Source organism: Anopheles cruzii, chromosome 3, assembly GCF_943734635.1.
Source record: "Anopheles cruzii chromosome 3, idAnoCruzAS_RS32_06, whole genome shotgun sequence".
Classification (NCBI taxonomy): Eukaryota; Metazoa; Arthropoda; class Insecta; order Diptera; family Culicidae; genus Anopheles; species Anopheles cruzii.
Window position 1 is genome coordinate 43,115,371 of NC_069145.1, and position 17,525 is coordinate 43,132,895.

Consider the following 17,525-nt stretch of genomic DNA (forward strand, 5'->3'; position numbering starts at 1 on the left):
TGCCGTGCGAGAATGACGTTTACGGTGTCAGACGCAAGCAAAAGAAGAAAAATATTGCTCAAATGTCAATATCGTCTTTAACCGACTGATGAAATATTTCCCCATTGAAAAGGAACGAAATATTTCACAGTGCACCACTATGGGACAAACGCTTACAATAAAACAGCCGTAAAAATCAATCATCGAAATGCTTGCCAAATGTACAGTCGGTTAAATTAATACGCCCAGTTCCCAACAATTAAAAAACTTTAACAACGTTAGAAACGTGATTGTTTGTGTGTGTTTTTTTATATTTATTTATTATAGTACATAGGTTCGATCTGTTTCTTTTTTCCCTTCCTCAGTTTCATTTTTTTAGCTTGCCCCGAATCGGTTCTTTCGGTCGAGTGGACAGCAACAACGTGTTGGAAAATCTTCCGCAGGTCTTTTATGCTGTTATTTCTGCGTGCCACGAATTCCTATCCGTTTTACTTTGCTCCTTCTAGCCGCCTTAAGCTTTACGCTGTAAGTGTGTGTATATAATTAAGATTAAATCTTTTGTTTTCTTCACTATCCTCATATATTTGTTTATTCTTATATAAATATCTGTATGTACAAAACCCATAATTAACTTTGTTGCCTTTCCATTTTCATATTTGTTCTACATCAACTTATGGTTGGTATCGCTCCCGCGATCCTTTTTAGATAATTTTGCTTTGAGCATCATAGATATCGTGTTTTACGTTCGCACCTCTTTCTCACTATCTGCCCGTTTGAATCCGCCAAATTGCGAAACGGGCTTTCGCAAAAAAGAATTAACGCTCGATTTTGTAAACGGATGTTGAGTACTAACGGCAAACATCAAAACGTACACACGCTTGAAAAGGATACCCTCCGGTGTGTGGTTCTCTGCTGCGTTGCCTCATCGGTGGTGGTTTTATTTGCCAGCATGTTCCTAGCACCCCCAAGCAAGGTGTGTAAAAATTGCATTTTTAACGTTTATAAGCTTTAAGGTTTGCTTTTCTTACACGTAACATAATTATTTGCACACCGAGCGAAACCGGGAAAGTAAACAGCGAACACAGTTCAGCAAACACCTAGCGTTCTTCACAACGTTCTCGTCGTCTTTTGTTTGGTTTCTTAATTTCTTAATTCAACTTTGCATTTGCATTGTTTCCCATTTGTGTTGCTTAGTTCTTTCGACCACCTGCTGCGTCGGTGTAGTGCTTTCATGTTTCAAACCATTTACAGTGTACCTATTTACAAACAGAGATTTGTGGAACGTCGACAACCAACAGCAGCAATAGTTCGCTGTGTAAAGTTTTTACTCTGTTTTAAATTTGTTTGCTAGTTTGTTTGAGTTAAGGTGTTGCATTTCGGTAGAAGACCGGTCGGTTGTTCTGCGGAACCCATGCACCACCCTCGGTCCTTTTATTACATTTAATTTGTAAGGAAATGTTTTGTTTTTGCTAAATCGTTATGGTATTCGAGTTTTGGTTGCTTGTATGGATGGAAAAGTGTGATCAAAATATCGTTAGGTTAAGGGAAGGAATATAATTGAAGACTTTTCCTTTCCCTCAGCATCGATAAAAAGCTGTACATTCGGTCATGCCCAGGTGTACGTTACGCTTATTGTTTCATAGAACTTTCTTTTCTTGCCTCTTTGAAAACACCATGACGGCCATTTTGTTTGCCACTCTTGAGCTAGTAGTCTGAGCATCGAAAATGATCGTCTAAAAATGGTCGTCTGATAATGATTCTATTTATGCTCGCTTTCCGTTGCTCCCGCGTGCTTTGACATATTTTTTTCTAGTAATTAGAGCAAGAACATGCCACATACCCCGAAAGCGACGACAGTGGGACGTTTCGGTACCTTCCACCTCCCCTTTACGCTGCTGATGGGATAGATAGAGTGTGTTTGGATGGATTTTCTTTTCACTGATCGCAAGGATGCTGGGTGTTAAGTCTAACGATACAAAAAATAACTCCCGCACTACAATGCGTTTGGCGTGGAAACTTTTGGCAAGGGTTTTCGTCCCAGTTTTCTTAGTTTTGTTTTAGCTCTTGTTCTCTGTAGTAATGCATGTTGTCTCAGCATGAAACATTCACCCTCCTTCAGATACTTTTTTTGCCGATTTCTCTTTTTGAGCTGTCTTTTGATGCGTTTTCCTTCTTCTTATGCTACTATTTCGCCCCAAACCGTTATGCGCTATGCATTCATCTGGGACACGATTTCACTACGTTTTAGATTGAGCAAATTTCACTTGGATCCGCTTGGCACCGCTTCTCTCGCAAGAGGGTCGTGCCTGATCGGAGTATAAATGGGAAAAATTTGAGCAAAAACCAACGCATAACCTGTATCTTGTGGTGCACATTTCTGTGACGTGTGACTGTGTTCGCCTGGCGTGTGACTGTGAGTGTCGCAGAGTCGTCCATCTCATTTTAATTGCCTCAATTTCCATATTCAGCTCGACTGCTACACGGCGCACCCTGCTCACTTATCCTACATTCTATATTTTACTGCTTTCGATATTTGGCTATATCAAACGGTGTCGCTAATCAATTAAGGTTGCTTGCTGGCTGGACGATGGTGTAAGGAATGCGCGCAAGCTATGACTACGTAATAAGAATGGGAACAGTATCCTTTAGAATTTCTCCTAAACAACGACCATTAGAGTGCTCTAAACGTCTTTAAAAATGCCTAACGAGCAGGAAAACGAACGGGAAAACGGAACAATGCTTCTAACTACGAGGAAATGTGTGCTACACTGCGACGTTGAAGGTATTAATTTGTTGTTTGCATAACGGGTCTCGAATTCGTTTCCGTTTTTCGGTCGGTTAGGGACAGAAAAGTGTTTTAGAAGGCAACTGGGGCCTGGGAACTGGATATTACTTTGCGGCAATTGAACGAAACAGGTAGAAGTAACAGAAGGTGAAGATTTTATATTTACAAATACATTTAAACAGTTTGCACATCGCGCGGGATACGAAAGGAATCGTAGCCGTCCTCTTTACCCTTTACCTTTACATTTTTTATCGCATGCACTCTCTTTCTGCCTTCCGGAAGATGACAACGGTAGCTTTTCCTAGTTTTATTTCTTTGCATCTCTCTTCTCTCTCTTTTCGGTACTGCTATTACCTGGCTTTGTGCACCTCTCCGTGACTTAACTTCGGTTTTACAGAACTTAAACCTCAATCTGCATTGTGCAGCGAAACACTAAACCCACTAACCGTCAGCCCAATGTTTCGATTACCTGAAAAAACACCTATCCAACGCCTAGTGGGCGATTCATAACCGTGTGTGTTCCCCCCTACAATTAAGCTAACCTCACAGGAAACAACATTGGGGAAAGAAAGCTAGAGTGCCCTCAGTTTATACAGCTACGGATATCACGGTCTACGCATCGCCACAGCCACTACGGAAACTTTTCATCTACGGCGGAAGTGGAAAACCGTTTTCCTCTCGTTTACAGGGTTTGCGTTCGCGGGCTTTTTGGGTGCTTGGACGATGGTGGAGAAACAGATAACAATGAAAAATCTCGGAAAAAAACAGTTCAAACTAGTTTATGTTAAACACAGACCACTGTGGATGGCGTTGGGAGCAGTGATTTCTGAACGGCTGTTGACCATCCTACTTTCAAAACCCCACGGCTATTACTCCCCACGGATGTTGAGCATTATTTTGGGAGTCTTTAGGGAATCCTCTGGGCGGATCTGCGCTGTCCGGTCGCTGTGCGGCCCCTAGCTACCTGGCGGCTTTCGTTTGTTCGTCTGTTGTGATTGTTGGTGCCACAAAAAATAATCATGGAATAAGCCTTCTATTGACGTTTTGCCTTTTGAAGTGCACCGTTACGACGTGGGCTCGCAATGATTGTGTTCTGGTTTATGGATTTCTGCTATCGCCTCAGCCATCGGTGATCTTATAGAGCTCTTTCGTGGAACTAGACGAGGCTAGACGAAATCGTTGGTAGCAGGTTTGTTCAGCGGTTCTTGTGCCTGTTTGAAACGAAAAAGAGTGAAAAGAGTAAACACGATTAGTAAATTTGGCATCTAGCACCAGGTAAGATGCATCTAGCACCAGGTAAAAAGATTTTAAATTTTACTAAACGTAGAAGAATTAAGATTGATTCTAAAAACAGCCTAAAAACGCAATGCCACACATGCAAACCTTCCCTAACTTCACGGCTCTCGGCAATCACGGAAAGAATAGTTTTATTTTAAAACAGAATACAGCATTTGTGGTTGTGAAATAAAAGCAAAGGGGCAAACCAAAAAAAGGCTCGTTGGCAAAATGGCAAATTGTGTTCAATGAAACAATGGCAAACGGAGAAGAAATGAACAAGCACGCGTACGTCATGCAGCATCGTAAAGAAAATCATCGAATACAAACGAAAACGGTGGCGTTCCACTTGAAAACGAGTGGAATGATTCGTAAAACGTATAAAAAATACACCCAAAAACTCATGCGGCGATCGGGCGATCGGGATGCTGATTTTTGATTCGAATTCGCTAACATTCCGCTAACAGTCAAAACGAACGGTAAACGAATGGCGGCGGTGGCCTGTGCGCTCTTACCTTTCCACCGACCGATCGGAGGACTTTTAGCGGACTTAACCATAGCGACAAACGGTGCGTATGGCCCCCAAGTGTTTCTTAACGCATCTAATTCACCGAGTGGAGGCGCATGGTGTTTCTCAGCGGTCTGAATGGTGGTGATTGCTTCGGGTTCGGCCGGTTTGTTACTATTGTTTTTGGTTTTTGTTTGGTAATTGTTAGGTTGACGACGTGTGCTCGAGGTGCCTGATGGTGCTGCGTTGGTGCTGGTGGTGCATTACGGAATTTGATGATGGTTGGTGTGCAGTGCAGAAGTCGCCGTTTCAAACTTTAGTTTTGCGCTAATAATTCCTTTCCAATGGTTTGCTTTGCAGCTTTTTGTGGTCACTTTCTCTTTCTCTCTCTTCCTCTATTTCTTTCCCATTCTTTCCTTTCCCTTTCAGTTAGTGGGCGAATGGACGGTGACAATGCGGCTTCATGTGCGGTAGTGAAACGTGTTAATCTTGAGAGGGCGTAGTTGATGTTTGTACGTTTGTAACAAATTGGACCAATTGTGTAATTACGCACAGAAAGAAGATTGGATTTCGACAAAATTGGAACAAAACCCGGCCAATTTACACAGGACAACACGAAGCGAGAGAAAGAGAACGGGCGAATGGAGCAATAGGGAAAGAGAAAAAGTAAGAAGAGCAAAGCAGAGAAAGAGAGACAATAAATAATGTTAACGGTGGCTAGTAATTCGTGGCGTCCTGTTTTGTGTCCTGTTGTTAGCGGCACCAGGATTCAACGTTGTTCGATGGGTCTGCTGTTTGGAACAAGTCAAGGGACTCATTTGTGGTCTTTAAGGAAACCCTCTGTGTAGCTTATATCTATTAGTCCGATTGTTTGTTTTTGGCAAATAGTTTCCTTCTTCATTGTGATGCGTTCTTCTCCTTTTTTTAATTTGCTTGTAGTGCGAGCTTCAGTGCAAAAGTTCATTCAAAGGCGAAATAAATCTCCCCTCGCTTCTGGCGCACTTTTGGGCCACTTTTCCCATTCAGTGTGCTTTAAATGGGTTCCGTTTCCGTTGGCCATTTCGAGTCTCCGTTGTTGTTGCTACGAGTGCCCGGCGAGAGCTTTATTTACATCCTTCTGCTTTCCTGCTAATACCACGACCGAAAAGGACACGCTCAGTCACGAGCGGTAGTCGGAGAGAAAATAGAATGAACAAAACCGGGCGGATGAATTCCTTTCTTGACCCGCTTTTCTTTCCTAATCCGGCCCGCTCTTTTAGCTGGTGGCGTTTGTCTGGTGTGCATCCGGCCATTCGCGTCCGTCCGTCCGGCACCGTTCCGGAGTTTATAATCCTTTCACGTAGCCACGTAGCATGGAAACGAAAATGAATGAATCCGAAAAAACACTCGTTCGCCGTTCGCCAGTGGCGCATTAGAAGTCAAACCGTGACCAACGGCAACGGAGTCCACAGTGGTCCGGTTCGGTTCCGGCGTCCGGTCGGGACGGGTTTCTTTGAAGCTCGCCAGTACGCCAGTAGTGGCCAGTTTCGGTCTCAGCTACATGTCCTTATTAACGGAGCCGGGTGCCGAGTTTTTGCCAGCCAACCCGGGCATGGCAGGCGCAGTGCAAAGAGGGATTTATTTTTGCGCATGGAAAAATAATGGCTCCGCGTGAAACGATGGTCCGGCAGCCACCGAGGACTGCACTCGCGGCGCAAGTTGCCCACGACAACTGGCTGGCCACAATGCCGCTTCAACGAAGCGCACTCCCCACCGGTCGGCTGACTGTAGAGCAGCAATTGCTTGGAAGGCAATTTAATCTTGAAACTTCAACTACAGAAAAGTTCACGGGTCCAACCCAAAGTCCGGCCCATGAATTCGAGTAACAGCGTGGTCTGTTAAAATAGGACCGACAGGAACATTATTTGCGAAAGTTAGTGAATGTTTGCTAATCGAAACAACATCACCAGGCCCCAAAACCGTGGCTGGGGGGCCCTGACGGTGTGAACACGGGGGAACTGGAAACCTTTTTTCAAGACGGTGTGGTATTTTCCTCGGGTTGATCCCAAAAAAAAGGTTCACGCTTCGTCATTTTATACTCCATTAGCACCGGGGGTTAGAGTAGTGGTGAATAATTCATGCTGATCAAGCGTGAGTGACACACAAACAAAAATGGCCCCAGCTCGTGGTAGCCCGGCACAACCGAACCGTGCCGGTTCATTAGGGAACCGACAGAACTTCTGCCACCGTAAACCGGTGGCCGCCGAGGGATTTCATTTGCCCATTCGGTTCTGTGTGTTTTTTGCGCGTTGTTAATTCTTATTTCCCCCAGTTCAACAGTTTACGGAATGGTCGCCGACGAACTCCGTCCGTCCGTCCGTCCGGCTTCGGATCTGAGGCGTGTCGTGTCGCTTCTGGCCGGAGAAACCGGTCGCGCAAATCTAAATCTAATGAGTATGTACCGTACACCGGAGGGCGTAGAGCACTCCGGAACGGAACACCTCGAAGCGGTCCTTGCTCACATTAATATTTACTGAGCGCCTTCACCTTCCACCACCCGGCCAGGGACGAGCTCAACAAAGCTTACGAGTTAGTTGCCTAGTATTTGGGGCCGACGCAAAAAAAAAAACAGAAAAAAGTTTCCAGTTAGTGTTTAACTTGCTGCCATGTGCCAGGAAGAGTGGCACTGCATGTGTGGGCCGCTACCGGTCGCTTTAATCAGTTTAATATCTGCTCATATTTGGCCATACGCGACCGACTGTACGCAGCCAGCCCGAGGCGCGAGCGTTATTAGTTTCGAAACAAAAAAGTAACGGGACGCCACACGGCACGGCACGGAACGGTCCCGGGGAAACGGGGTCACACAGGCCTGTACAGGGGCCCACATACGCGCAACGACGACGCATGAGTCGACGACAATCCTCTATTTAATTAGCGTGTGTGTGTGAGCAGGTTTTTGTGCCCGCCGGTTGAAGCCACTCAACGGCCACGTCCTGTCGCCGGCGGGCTCTATTTCTGGAGCACGGTCCTGGATGTGGCCCTTTTTTTTTGGTTCCCAGGGAGCGAGCGGACCAAAGGACGAACCACCAGACCGAGGCGGGCCGGGTGTCGGGTTAGTTAGAGAGTTTAGCTTCCCAGCAGCAGCCAGGCACAGCGCAGCTCTAATCTCGGGTAACAGCCTTTCGGTAGCGCTGGCCACGTGCCGTGCGTGCCACATCACGCGTTTTGCAGCAACATTCGACGGCACAGCAAGGACGGCGGCATAGTTTACTCGAATTTCCGTTCGGCTGGCAAGTTTCGCTTCGCTTGTCTTCCTGGTTTGCTTTCAGTTCTTTTAGTGGAACGTTTGCTATTTGTTTCTGGATGCCTTTGTTGTTGCCGTCTGTTGTTTGCGTCTTTTCTTGAGTGGGACTGTGGTAGGTAAATGTTAGTTGTATTCGCTTTCGTGTTTAAAACGTTGTACACGTTGCGCGGGTTGTGAACGCTTTCGCTTTGACATTGGCACCGTTTGTTCTCTTTCTTTTCTAGTTTGGCTTTCTGTTTCTTTCGGTCTTTCTTCCCTGGTTTCGCTACTCTATTTGTCTACTTGTCACAACTTTTCTGTTCTCCTGCTCAGTTTGCGCTTCGGTTTTGGGTAATGATTTTCCTACAGTTTTTTTTTTGGGTTTTATGTTGCACCGTCCCGTTTGGTTGTCACTTAGCTGCATTTCGTGTGTGTTTGTGTGTGTCGCCATGATTCACCGTACAAAGCGGACCCCGCTCGGTCCGGAGCCGGGTTAGTCACCTTCTCTCTGGGTTAGTTATGTGAGAGAATGGACATGTTCGGTGTACTTTCGGGGGATGTTGCTAGTTTTGGAAGTTGGCGTTTGTATGCTAGTGCGGACTGCTATCATCTCACACACCACATCTTATCTTATGCTGACGCTGTAGTCGCGGGCCAGTGCTCTTACCTCTTCGCCCACGGTGCTCGGGTACATGCGGCTTTGCATGTTCTTCTCCAGGCTGAACTGGTCCTCGGTCGTCTTTCGGTAGACGGGATTGTCGAAGTTCATCGACGTCGAGTTTCGGTGCACATGGTGACGGTACAAGCACCACGTGACCTGCACAGGGCAACGAAACAGAACGGTAATCGTCGGTAAGTCGGATGGTCAACGCGAACGATCAAAGTCGTTATGGAAAAAAAGAAAAGAAACAACAAAAAACGGTTAAAAGAAGAACCCATTGTGGCACGGGAATAGAAACGGCCGTTTGCTGAGAACGGAATGGAATCGAAAGAATAAGCGCACAACAGAGAGCTTAACCGAGAAGACTGCGAAAGTCAAATGGGTAGCGAAATGAAAATCGTTCCTATTTTGAAGCGCCCACAAAGAAACGGAAACGGAAAAAGCAAACGCATACAGGAACCACTACGGAAATCACTTACCGCTAAGACGAGCCCGATGACACACCCGATGATGATTATAGCGATGATGGCCACCTGGCCCGAGTCGTCCTCGACTACGCCCGGGTGGATGATCGTGCCATCGGTGCCATTTCGCATCGTGGCTATTATAAATATCCATTTAATACAGGAGCAATCCGACGGCGGCGGCGTGGAGTAGCAAGATGAACCAAAGGAGGAAAAAAAACAATGCGAATAATGTTAGAAATGTCTTGATTAAAATTGAGCATGGTGTCCTGTAGTAGAACCACGCTCGGTGGGGCTAGGAATCGGGTCGGGATATCGTCGCCGTGAGTATGGACCAGCTTGGCGATTGTTAGAACAATTACAAATACACGCGCCCCGACGTCGACCCGGTCGGATCGTTGGGGAACCCACACCGAGACGAGGAAACGAGATAATCGAGGCGGGCGACACAGAGGGAAACCACCAACACCGGAAGTTAGTATGGACGCGTCACTGTGTAAGTCAACGTTTAGAGGTGAGGGAACAGAATGTGGCCGCCGTGGGCGACTACGAAATGGTCGGTGGCCTTTTCTATGGAATGGTGGATGGTCCGAACGATGGACGTGGAGCGTGCGCGGAGGAACCGGTCCGGGTTATGGATGCTTTCACGGAGTCGCCGAGAGCTGGGAGAGAGCGAAGGCGTCCAACGGCGTCGATGCATCTTGGCGGTGGTCTTCCAGTGCGAAGGAAACATATTAAAAAGCGGCATAAATAACGACAGTAATGGAAACCATTAGTGTTGCTCCTTCGCCCGGTCCCAGGGTTCACTGTGGCCACGTGAAGGAGCCCCAGTAGTGCCCAGCCCAGTTGGTATAAAATGTTAATCACGAAAGCGTCCCCCGGAAACTCTCGGGGTTCATCAGGGCTTTGGGCGGCGGCCCGAGAGAGAAGACATGCCTCGGGCTCGTCTATTGTCTTTATAGATCATAATTAAGTTCAATTAGGGAATGAATATATTTTTTAATTTTCACTCAATTTTCCCCCGGTGGAAAGCCGGTGTTTTGCTTTTAGTTTTTGCTTGGCACAGCGTTTGGAGAGGTTTTTGTCCAGCACGGCAATTGCCGGGAATTGAGCCGTGAGCTTGATAAAATGATCGAGGAAAGCGAGAGCTTTTACGCCATTTCAATGAATTTGCATATGTTTCTGGTGGAACATATTCAACTTGTCGCGTGAAGCAAGGCAAGGCAACAAAAAGAAAATTTGAAGAGCAGTTTTTTCGCTTTCTCACGTTCCGATAGTGCGACCGACCCCGGGAAATCTGGTTTCGCTTTCACGGTGCACAAGGAGCGAAAACAAGCCCATCCACATTCAAATCACTGGACTGTGTTGCCGTTTCAGTGTGATCGAAGATTTACTCCAGATTTCTTCTGCAAGCCCAACGCAGAAAGGATGATGATGATGATTGAGGTAATGAAGAAAGTCCTATGTATTAACTATGTTGCAATTGGATGTGATAGAAAACTTTTATCAGTAGTTGAAAACCGTGTTAAATTGTTTTGATACACAGTTTTTGTTGGGTCCGAAAATAAGTCACAACAGAAACGATCGATCACAAGTATGACTCAAGTCGTCGGTAGCTGTTACAAGACATCTTACTGACATTTCGATAAATATCTGGATAACAATGTATTGTGAATTTCATGAACGTAGTTTATTTAAAAACAACATTAACAGGTTTTTGTGGATTTTTAATCGAACTACTATGTTCGTGCATTCGGTTGATGTTCATCGTACGCCAAAAAGAAGTAAGCACGTTTATTCGAATGAACGTTTGTTTTCAAAATCCCGAGACCTTTTGACTGGCTCGGGAATACTGAACGATACTGGAGCTAATTCTGCGAACTCTCAATGCGTTCGTAATATCATACACACACAGCGCTCATCAAGGACTTTTGACTTAATGAGTTGAATATGGTCCTTTTTGAGAAATTTTAATTAACAAATACCTATCGGTCCTATCGGAATCTCTCGGAATCGTTGGCCTCGGTGGCAATAAATATTGTGCACATCCGGACGAACGAAATTCTTCAACATTCCAGCAGCTAGCAACGTCACCGTGCACGGTGGAAGGACAAAATTGACGGGCGGCCGGTGTTGTGCCGATTCCGAGAAGGCCATCATGTCGTGTGGAGGGCTAGTAAATAAATAAACACCGATTGCCCGAAAATTCGAGAAAACTTTAATTAGAACCGAAATCAGCACACTTTTCTCGGAAGCTAAAACGTCCCATGAAAAGCCTTAAATTCGAATCGAAAAGAAATCGCCACCCCGAGGCTCGTGGCCTTCGGAGAATTAGTGGTCGGAAAGGCGGAGCCACCGTCGTTGGAATCGAAACCTGTCACTGTTGACTTCCAGTGACTCACCGGTGAATCCTTAGCCTGGTCAAGTAGTACAGTTAAAAATGAAATAATAAAAAAATGGTTCGTTCGATAAACATGTGGTACATCAGGTTCCAGCCATCATGCCACCGAATTGGCTTCGCGGCGGGGGGGCAAACCAGAAGCCCGGAACCAGAAATAGGGGGGTTGGAAAATTATTTCCACCTTCCGGTTCGATGCTCCGCTGAAGGCAGAAATTACGTTGTGGCCACTGGGCCGGAACAGCGTGACCACATCCGACGATGGGGCCAAGCGGACCAAAAATTAAAAATCAAAACCGGGTCCTCCCGGACCGGAACCCAGCCCGGAGCCGCCGGTTCCAGCATATCTGACGTTTCACGGTGGAACCATCAATAATGCGAAATGACTCCCCCGGTTTTTCGAGCAACTCCATGCTGGGAGAACAAGTCCAAAAGCAATTCTACGCATGAGGGATTTCTTTGGCCCACGGCCGGCGCCATCGCGCTGGTCGCGGTTCGTGGTTTCTTCGCGTTGACCAGTGCGCCTGGAACCGGAACCACCAGCCGCAGCAGCAGCGCCGTGCTACGGTTCATCGGGTCATTTGGGGGCTCCCTCGGCTCGACTCGGCTGGGGTGGCCAATTTATTCGCCCATTGAGCCCGGTCCGTGCCGTGGGATTTTCCGATTGACAACCACCACGAGAACGAGAAGCAACAAACGGAAAACTAAACACAAATTACCGTCCTGGCGCAACGGTGGACTGGCCGCGACTGGCAGCGGAACCATTTTTGGCAGCGTAACAAATTATTCACTTTGTACGCAACTTTTACGTGGCGGTTGCTGTGCGGGCGCGGTGGCGGAAGTGCCCGAGATTAGTGCTCGCTCGCCGGCTAGCGGGTCGCGGGTCCCTCGCGCGCCAACACCGCACCCAATAAATAGCAATATCCATAATGAGATTACAAGTCTTCCGCTCGACCGTCGACGACCAGCCGTTGGCCGTGGGCACAATTTCCGGCTCGCCGTGCCGTGAAATAAGCTCGTCAATTAGAGCGCTCGCCCGGGAGCGTGCCCGCGACGTGGCACTGGATGATGGATCAACACCGTATTCGTTCTTGGCCCGAGTTCGCCCGGGGAACGCGAAGGAACGGAAAGGATAAGAAAAAGAGTCCCGCCTGCGCGTGGAATGCTTCAGCAAGCGCCATTTAGCACGCAGGTTGGCGTTGGGCTCAGTTTTGCGCTAAATGTGGCCGGGAAGTGATACAGTTTAAGTGGCCGGCGAGGTTTGGAAAGTGTTTGAAGCGTGTCAATGAATGAAGGGCTCCAGGTAAGAGTTTTTAGTTTACCAATCACGGTTTCGAATCGAATCACACCTGTTTTAATAGCACGATGATTTAAAGAACGGCACTTATGAAGTGCAAAACTGAACAAGTTTAGTATCGGCAATAGTTTAACATTTATCGTCTTTTCTAAATCACTCACTAGGTTAAGAATTTCCGAATTCGTGAAGAACTTTGAGAAAAATTTATTTTACCTCGCTATTCATCACAGCTAGGACAACGAAGTGAAGGCAGGTTGTTGGTTTTTTACCGCATTCTTGCTGGATATAACAGCAAAATTAAACTGTTTCTGGTAGCATGTAGTTCCTTGATGTGTTTGGTGAGATTTAATAATTTGTATTACTTGCATTCAGTTCAATTCTTGTCGTCTTGCTTCGTTTCATTACTTCAAACTTTTCCATCTGAATATGTGTTTAGTGACTGGGTCTGACTAGGTTTACTTTCAAATTAATAATGGTTCTGGTAGACTTGCACTGTGAAGCGGCCACCGCAGTAGAGCGTGTTCAGATCCTTGGTTCTTAACTTCAAGGAAGGTATCTAAAATGTCACTTTAACACAAAAAAATCGCCTTTCAAACTCTGACAGCGGTGCCATTAGAGGTTAAACTTCGCCGGAAACAACATCCGGTGGAACGCCCTCTTCCTAGCGAACTTGATGCTCGGATGCATCGATGAACGGGAACGAGTAAGTTTCCGAAGCGACCCGAACTAAAAACGGAGCAAAACGAAACGACGAGTGATTGGAAAGAATTCAAATTCGAAGGACATCACCACGGCGGACGGCGGTGCCTTATGTTGCGCTCGCGCGCCACATAAATAACGCAAGACGTACTACCAGTGCGCCCGGCCAAGAGGAGTCAGCCATGGCTGGGTCCAGGGCCCGAAACCTGTACAAGGTGAGTTGGCATCATTTTTTCACAAAAAAGAAACACATTTAGGCAAACGAAGATAGAAGCCGTCTGTCGCGCCGAAAAGTTCCGTGCCGCCTCAGGCCGGCTCGACACGGCTGTCGAAGCAGCAAAGCAAGGCCAACGAAAAACGGCGAGGAAAATTACGTATGCGAACGGCGCACACAAGACGTTCGTGATGGGGCACGCGGGGCGCGTCCGTGCCGTGCCATAAAACTTACATCAAAAAGTTGCGCTTCCAACGCCAATTTTTAACGACCGGACTCGCGCGCTCCTTCCGCGAATCAAACGCTCGGCAATCACGGCAATCATCACGCGGCCGAATGGCAGCACCTCAAACACACACACACACACACACACATACACAGATACTGCAGGAGCATAATCGTCTTTTGAGGTTTTCGCGGCACCCAGACTGGTTTTTCCGGTTAAAATCTGCATCGGCACGGAAAAGTCAAAACTTCCGCCGGGAAGATTGGTTGGCAACTGTGGTTAAAAGGTGAAATTATTTTTATTGTCTGGCCAGCAACGCGTCCTGGCGCGTCCTGGGATCACACAATTGCACTTTCGGTGCAGCTTTCGGGAGTATTTGCATTTTCGGCTCCGGTTCGGGTTCCCGGTTCTACGCCGAAAGTCGACTGAGTGCGGGGGTAGTGGGGCTTTTTCCGGCGAAGGATGAGCCCCTCGTCGGGTCGGGCTTCCGGTACTCGTTAGTCACCCTCCATTTCGCGCACCCCCGCACACCGGATAGCTCGCCGGACCGGAAATTAAAGCCCCAAACAGATCCGCATCCGGGGTATCCGAGAAGACGATCGGCGGCCCGCGTCTTTCTCCCGCGGCCCTGCCTCCCGGGCCCGATCACATTTCGGTGCGTTTCCTGTGTTGCGTTCGGCGTCCATTTACTTTTATTCCGACTCCTCATCGTCTCTTGCGCCTTGGAAATGGAACTCGGAGCAAAGTGCACACAGGACACAGGATTTGCATCAGCCGCTTTCCTTTCACGTCGTTCTTGAATCGGACATTTTTAAGTGCGGAGCGAATTTGCGCGCGTAGCTCTGACACGAAACGCTGTCGAAGCTCCGGCCATAAAACGTAATGTCGGTGCTCGTGGAGTTCGGGCACCGAACCTGAAACAGAAATCCAGACGCCAGAAAGCCGGCCACAACCGAGAGTTACTTCCTCGATGGGTTTAAAGTTTTGTAGCTCAAGACTTTGGGGGGACGGTTTTCCCCTGTTTCGAGGCACACCTGCCTAGCGTTCCCAGCCGGAAGTCGCGCGGATGTCTTACAGAAACCACCGGAGAGCTTCCGGGAGACGCTCTCTAGAAGCCAATTGGAAAATGCGACACTACAATTCCGGAGCGGCGAAAGCTAACACTTTCCCGGGACCGTGCGGGACAGTGGACACTCGAGCCGGTCGGGGGAAAAAAAACCTTTACTCGAGATGATCATCCGGCGCACGAAATGAACTTCATTCTCCGTTCTCCGGGAACCATTACCGGGAGTGGCCGGAGCTCGAATCCAGCCGGTGGACAAAGTTCACCGAAGTAGAGTGGCTTTTTGTGTGACGGGCGATGGGCAAGGAAACCACCAAGGATATTCCGACCCCGGAGGAAACAGAAACAAAACAACGAAACTACCTTGCCCGCTGTGTGTGAATTGTGTGCCCGGTCCGGAGGCTGCAACAAATAGAACTGTCCTTCCGAATGAAATATGGAGTCCTGCTATTGGCTTAACCACACTCTGCCCGTGGCTTTCGCTGCTGCCGCCAGCCATGGTCTGGGGCAGTTGCACCGGGCGCTAGTCGTCGTCGTCGGCTACTAGCATGCGGTATTTGCACCTATTTTGCTGATAATTGGATTTTTCGGTTCAATTATTGAACCGGTGTGCGTTTGGAATGTGAGGTTTCAGGGGCAGCTGAGGACACCCGCACACACACACACACACACAGTATGGTTTCTTTTGATACCGACAGCGACTCGGAACTCGCCAACCGGAAGCCGTTGGTTGGGCAAAGTTTTAATTAATAAATGGTTGAGGAATGATAAACATTTCGCCAAACCGCTGGGCTGCGGTTGGCGAATCGGTTGGAAAGAACCGATCCGGAATTGGCTTCCAATTCGGCTTTGGCTTCACACTGCCCGGTGTTCGTCGGTGCTGCGCATTGTTTTGGGTGTTGGCAAACTCGTTTTGTGCTCGGTCGGTTTGCGCACTTCCAATTAACTGTTCCAAATGGGTCGGAGTGGTTTATGGGGCCAACCCGTTTGTGGACAGTGCAACAAGTGCGACCACCGTGGTCGGCTGAATAATCGAAAATTGGAATTGGGGTGAATTTATTTGAAAAGGTATTCAGCATGAACGGGGTCCGGGGTCAAGGACGCACTGAACGAGGCAACTGATACAAAAAGCCACAAGTGTACATTAAAATACACGTTGGCATTTTTCCAAAAGCCACTTCATCGGTCGCATCGTATCGCCGGCGAAGATGTTTTACTTAATGATCAACGTGAAAACATGTTGTGCAACATCGGTTTTAACGCGTTTGACTCGGGCTCATTGCCGGCACAGTTTTCCCCCGCCGTTTGTGGCTGCTTACCGGTGTAAAGTAAACATCATACGGAGCGCATCTGGTTTTTACACTATCACGACAAACCATCAATCAAACCACGGCGAATGCTAATTCCCGGATTAATCGCGCCGAGCCTAGCGCCGATACTAATTGAAAATAAAATATCAATAAGCGGCCATCGCGGCCGGTGGCAACAACGCAAAAAAGGTGGAAACAAAAAGCATGCACCCGGACACGGAAACACTTTATCAATTTATCGCCACATTTTGCGATCGATGCATTTGCCGATGTTTTTTTTTTGCTCTGTCCGGGTACCGGGTGCGGTCAAAGTCCCGGAATTTTAATCTTTTAATTAATATTCCGCTCATTCACCAGCCGGCCTTCCGGTCGCTGGGCATCGTTGGGCCCAAGCGGGTCTGCTGTGCTTGACTTAACGGGCTTACGTGTCGAGCCCCCAGCCCAGCCATGCCAATGGCCTTATCGGGACGAACTCTGGCACCGGTGAATAGTTACACTACAAAGGATTTTCCCACTCACTTACCGGCCCGCGGCAGCTCGACTTTTACCGTTATTACCGTGGTTCATTCAATTAAAAATCTGCTCTTGGCTCTTTGTGTTTTTTCGCCAATCGCGGAAAATCGTGATTAATTTATTAACGTATCACACCCAGAGTGCACCCCAGGGTGGCCGCGGTGCTCGGGGCTATGGCAAAAATGGCTGCCGATGGGAAGGTGGAATTTTTGAAAACTAATAAATTCACGAATGGCAACGGTTTGACGTCACAAGGGCACAGATTACGTGCATCGTTTGCAAGAAAGTGTTGCAAAACACAAATTTCTGCCGTAATCCATTCACTTCTTCTTCAATCACTCGTTCCCACTCGTTTCGGTTTCCGCGTGTACCTTTTCGCTCGTGACTGTGCTTCAGCATGATCCACGTGATGTTCGTAAGACGCATTACACTGCACAAGTCAAAAAACGTGAAAAATGTACAAAAATTATGTACACGCGATACAAAAATAGATCCTCTCGCAAGCCGCTCACAGGTGGAGGCGCCTGGTAGCTCACTCGCGCAAAGGGAAGGATTCACGGGAGGCAAACGGCCGTCCGATAGACACGTCGGCGGCTGACTGAACGCGCATTATACAATCTCCCTTCCGTCAGCTCATCGCGCTCGTTTAGCGTGGTGACGGTGGGGGGTAGAAAGAAAACACCAAAATCATTTTTAATAGCCAAAAGACCGAAAGGTACAACGGCTCCTAGAGCTGGAAGTGGAAAACATTGTTTATGCGAAATGCACCGAACGGGGAGCGGGAAGGCGTACACATCGAGTTGTATACGCCTTCTGGCCGTCTTACCTAGGATGCTAGGCTATAAATTGTGGCATAATCGTACCCGGGTCA

General features: G+C 47.7%; 1 protein-coding gene across 3 annotated transcripts in view; it reads right to left on the minus strand.

Annotated features, from left to right (window-relative positions):
• Positions 1–287: 287 nt before the first annotated feature.
• Positions 288–17,525, minus strand: part of LOC128272634 (low-density lipoprotein receptor) — a 218,314-nt gene continuing 201,076 nt past the window's right edge. For all 3 annotated transcript variants that reach the window (XM_053010472.1, XM_053010471.1, XM_053010470.1), the window contains 3 exons: positions 8,950–9,071; positions 8,477–8,626; positions 288–3,975 (listed from right to left, as the gene is read on the minus strand). In XM_053010472.1, coding sequence (XP_052866432.1) covers positions 3,931–3,975; positions 8,477–8,626; positions 8,950–9,071 — 317 coding nt within the window. In that variant the 3' untranslated portion in view covers positions 288–3,930. The remainder of the gene's footprint in view (positions 3,976–8,476; positions 8,627–8,949; positions 9,072–17,525) is intronic.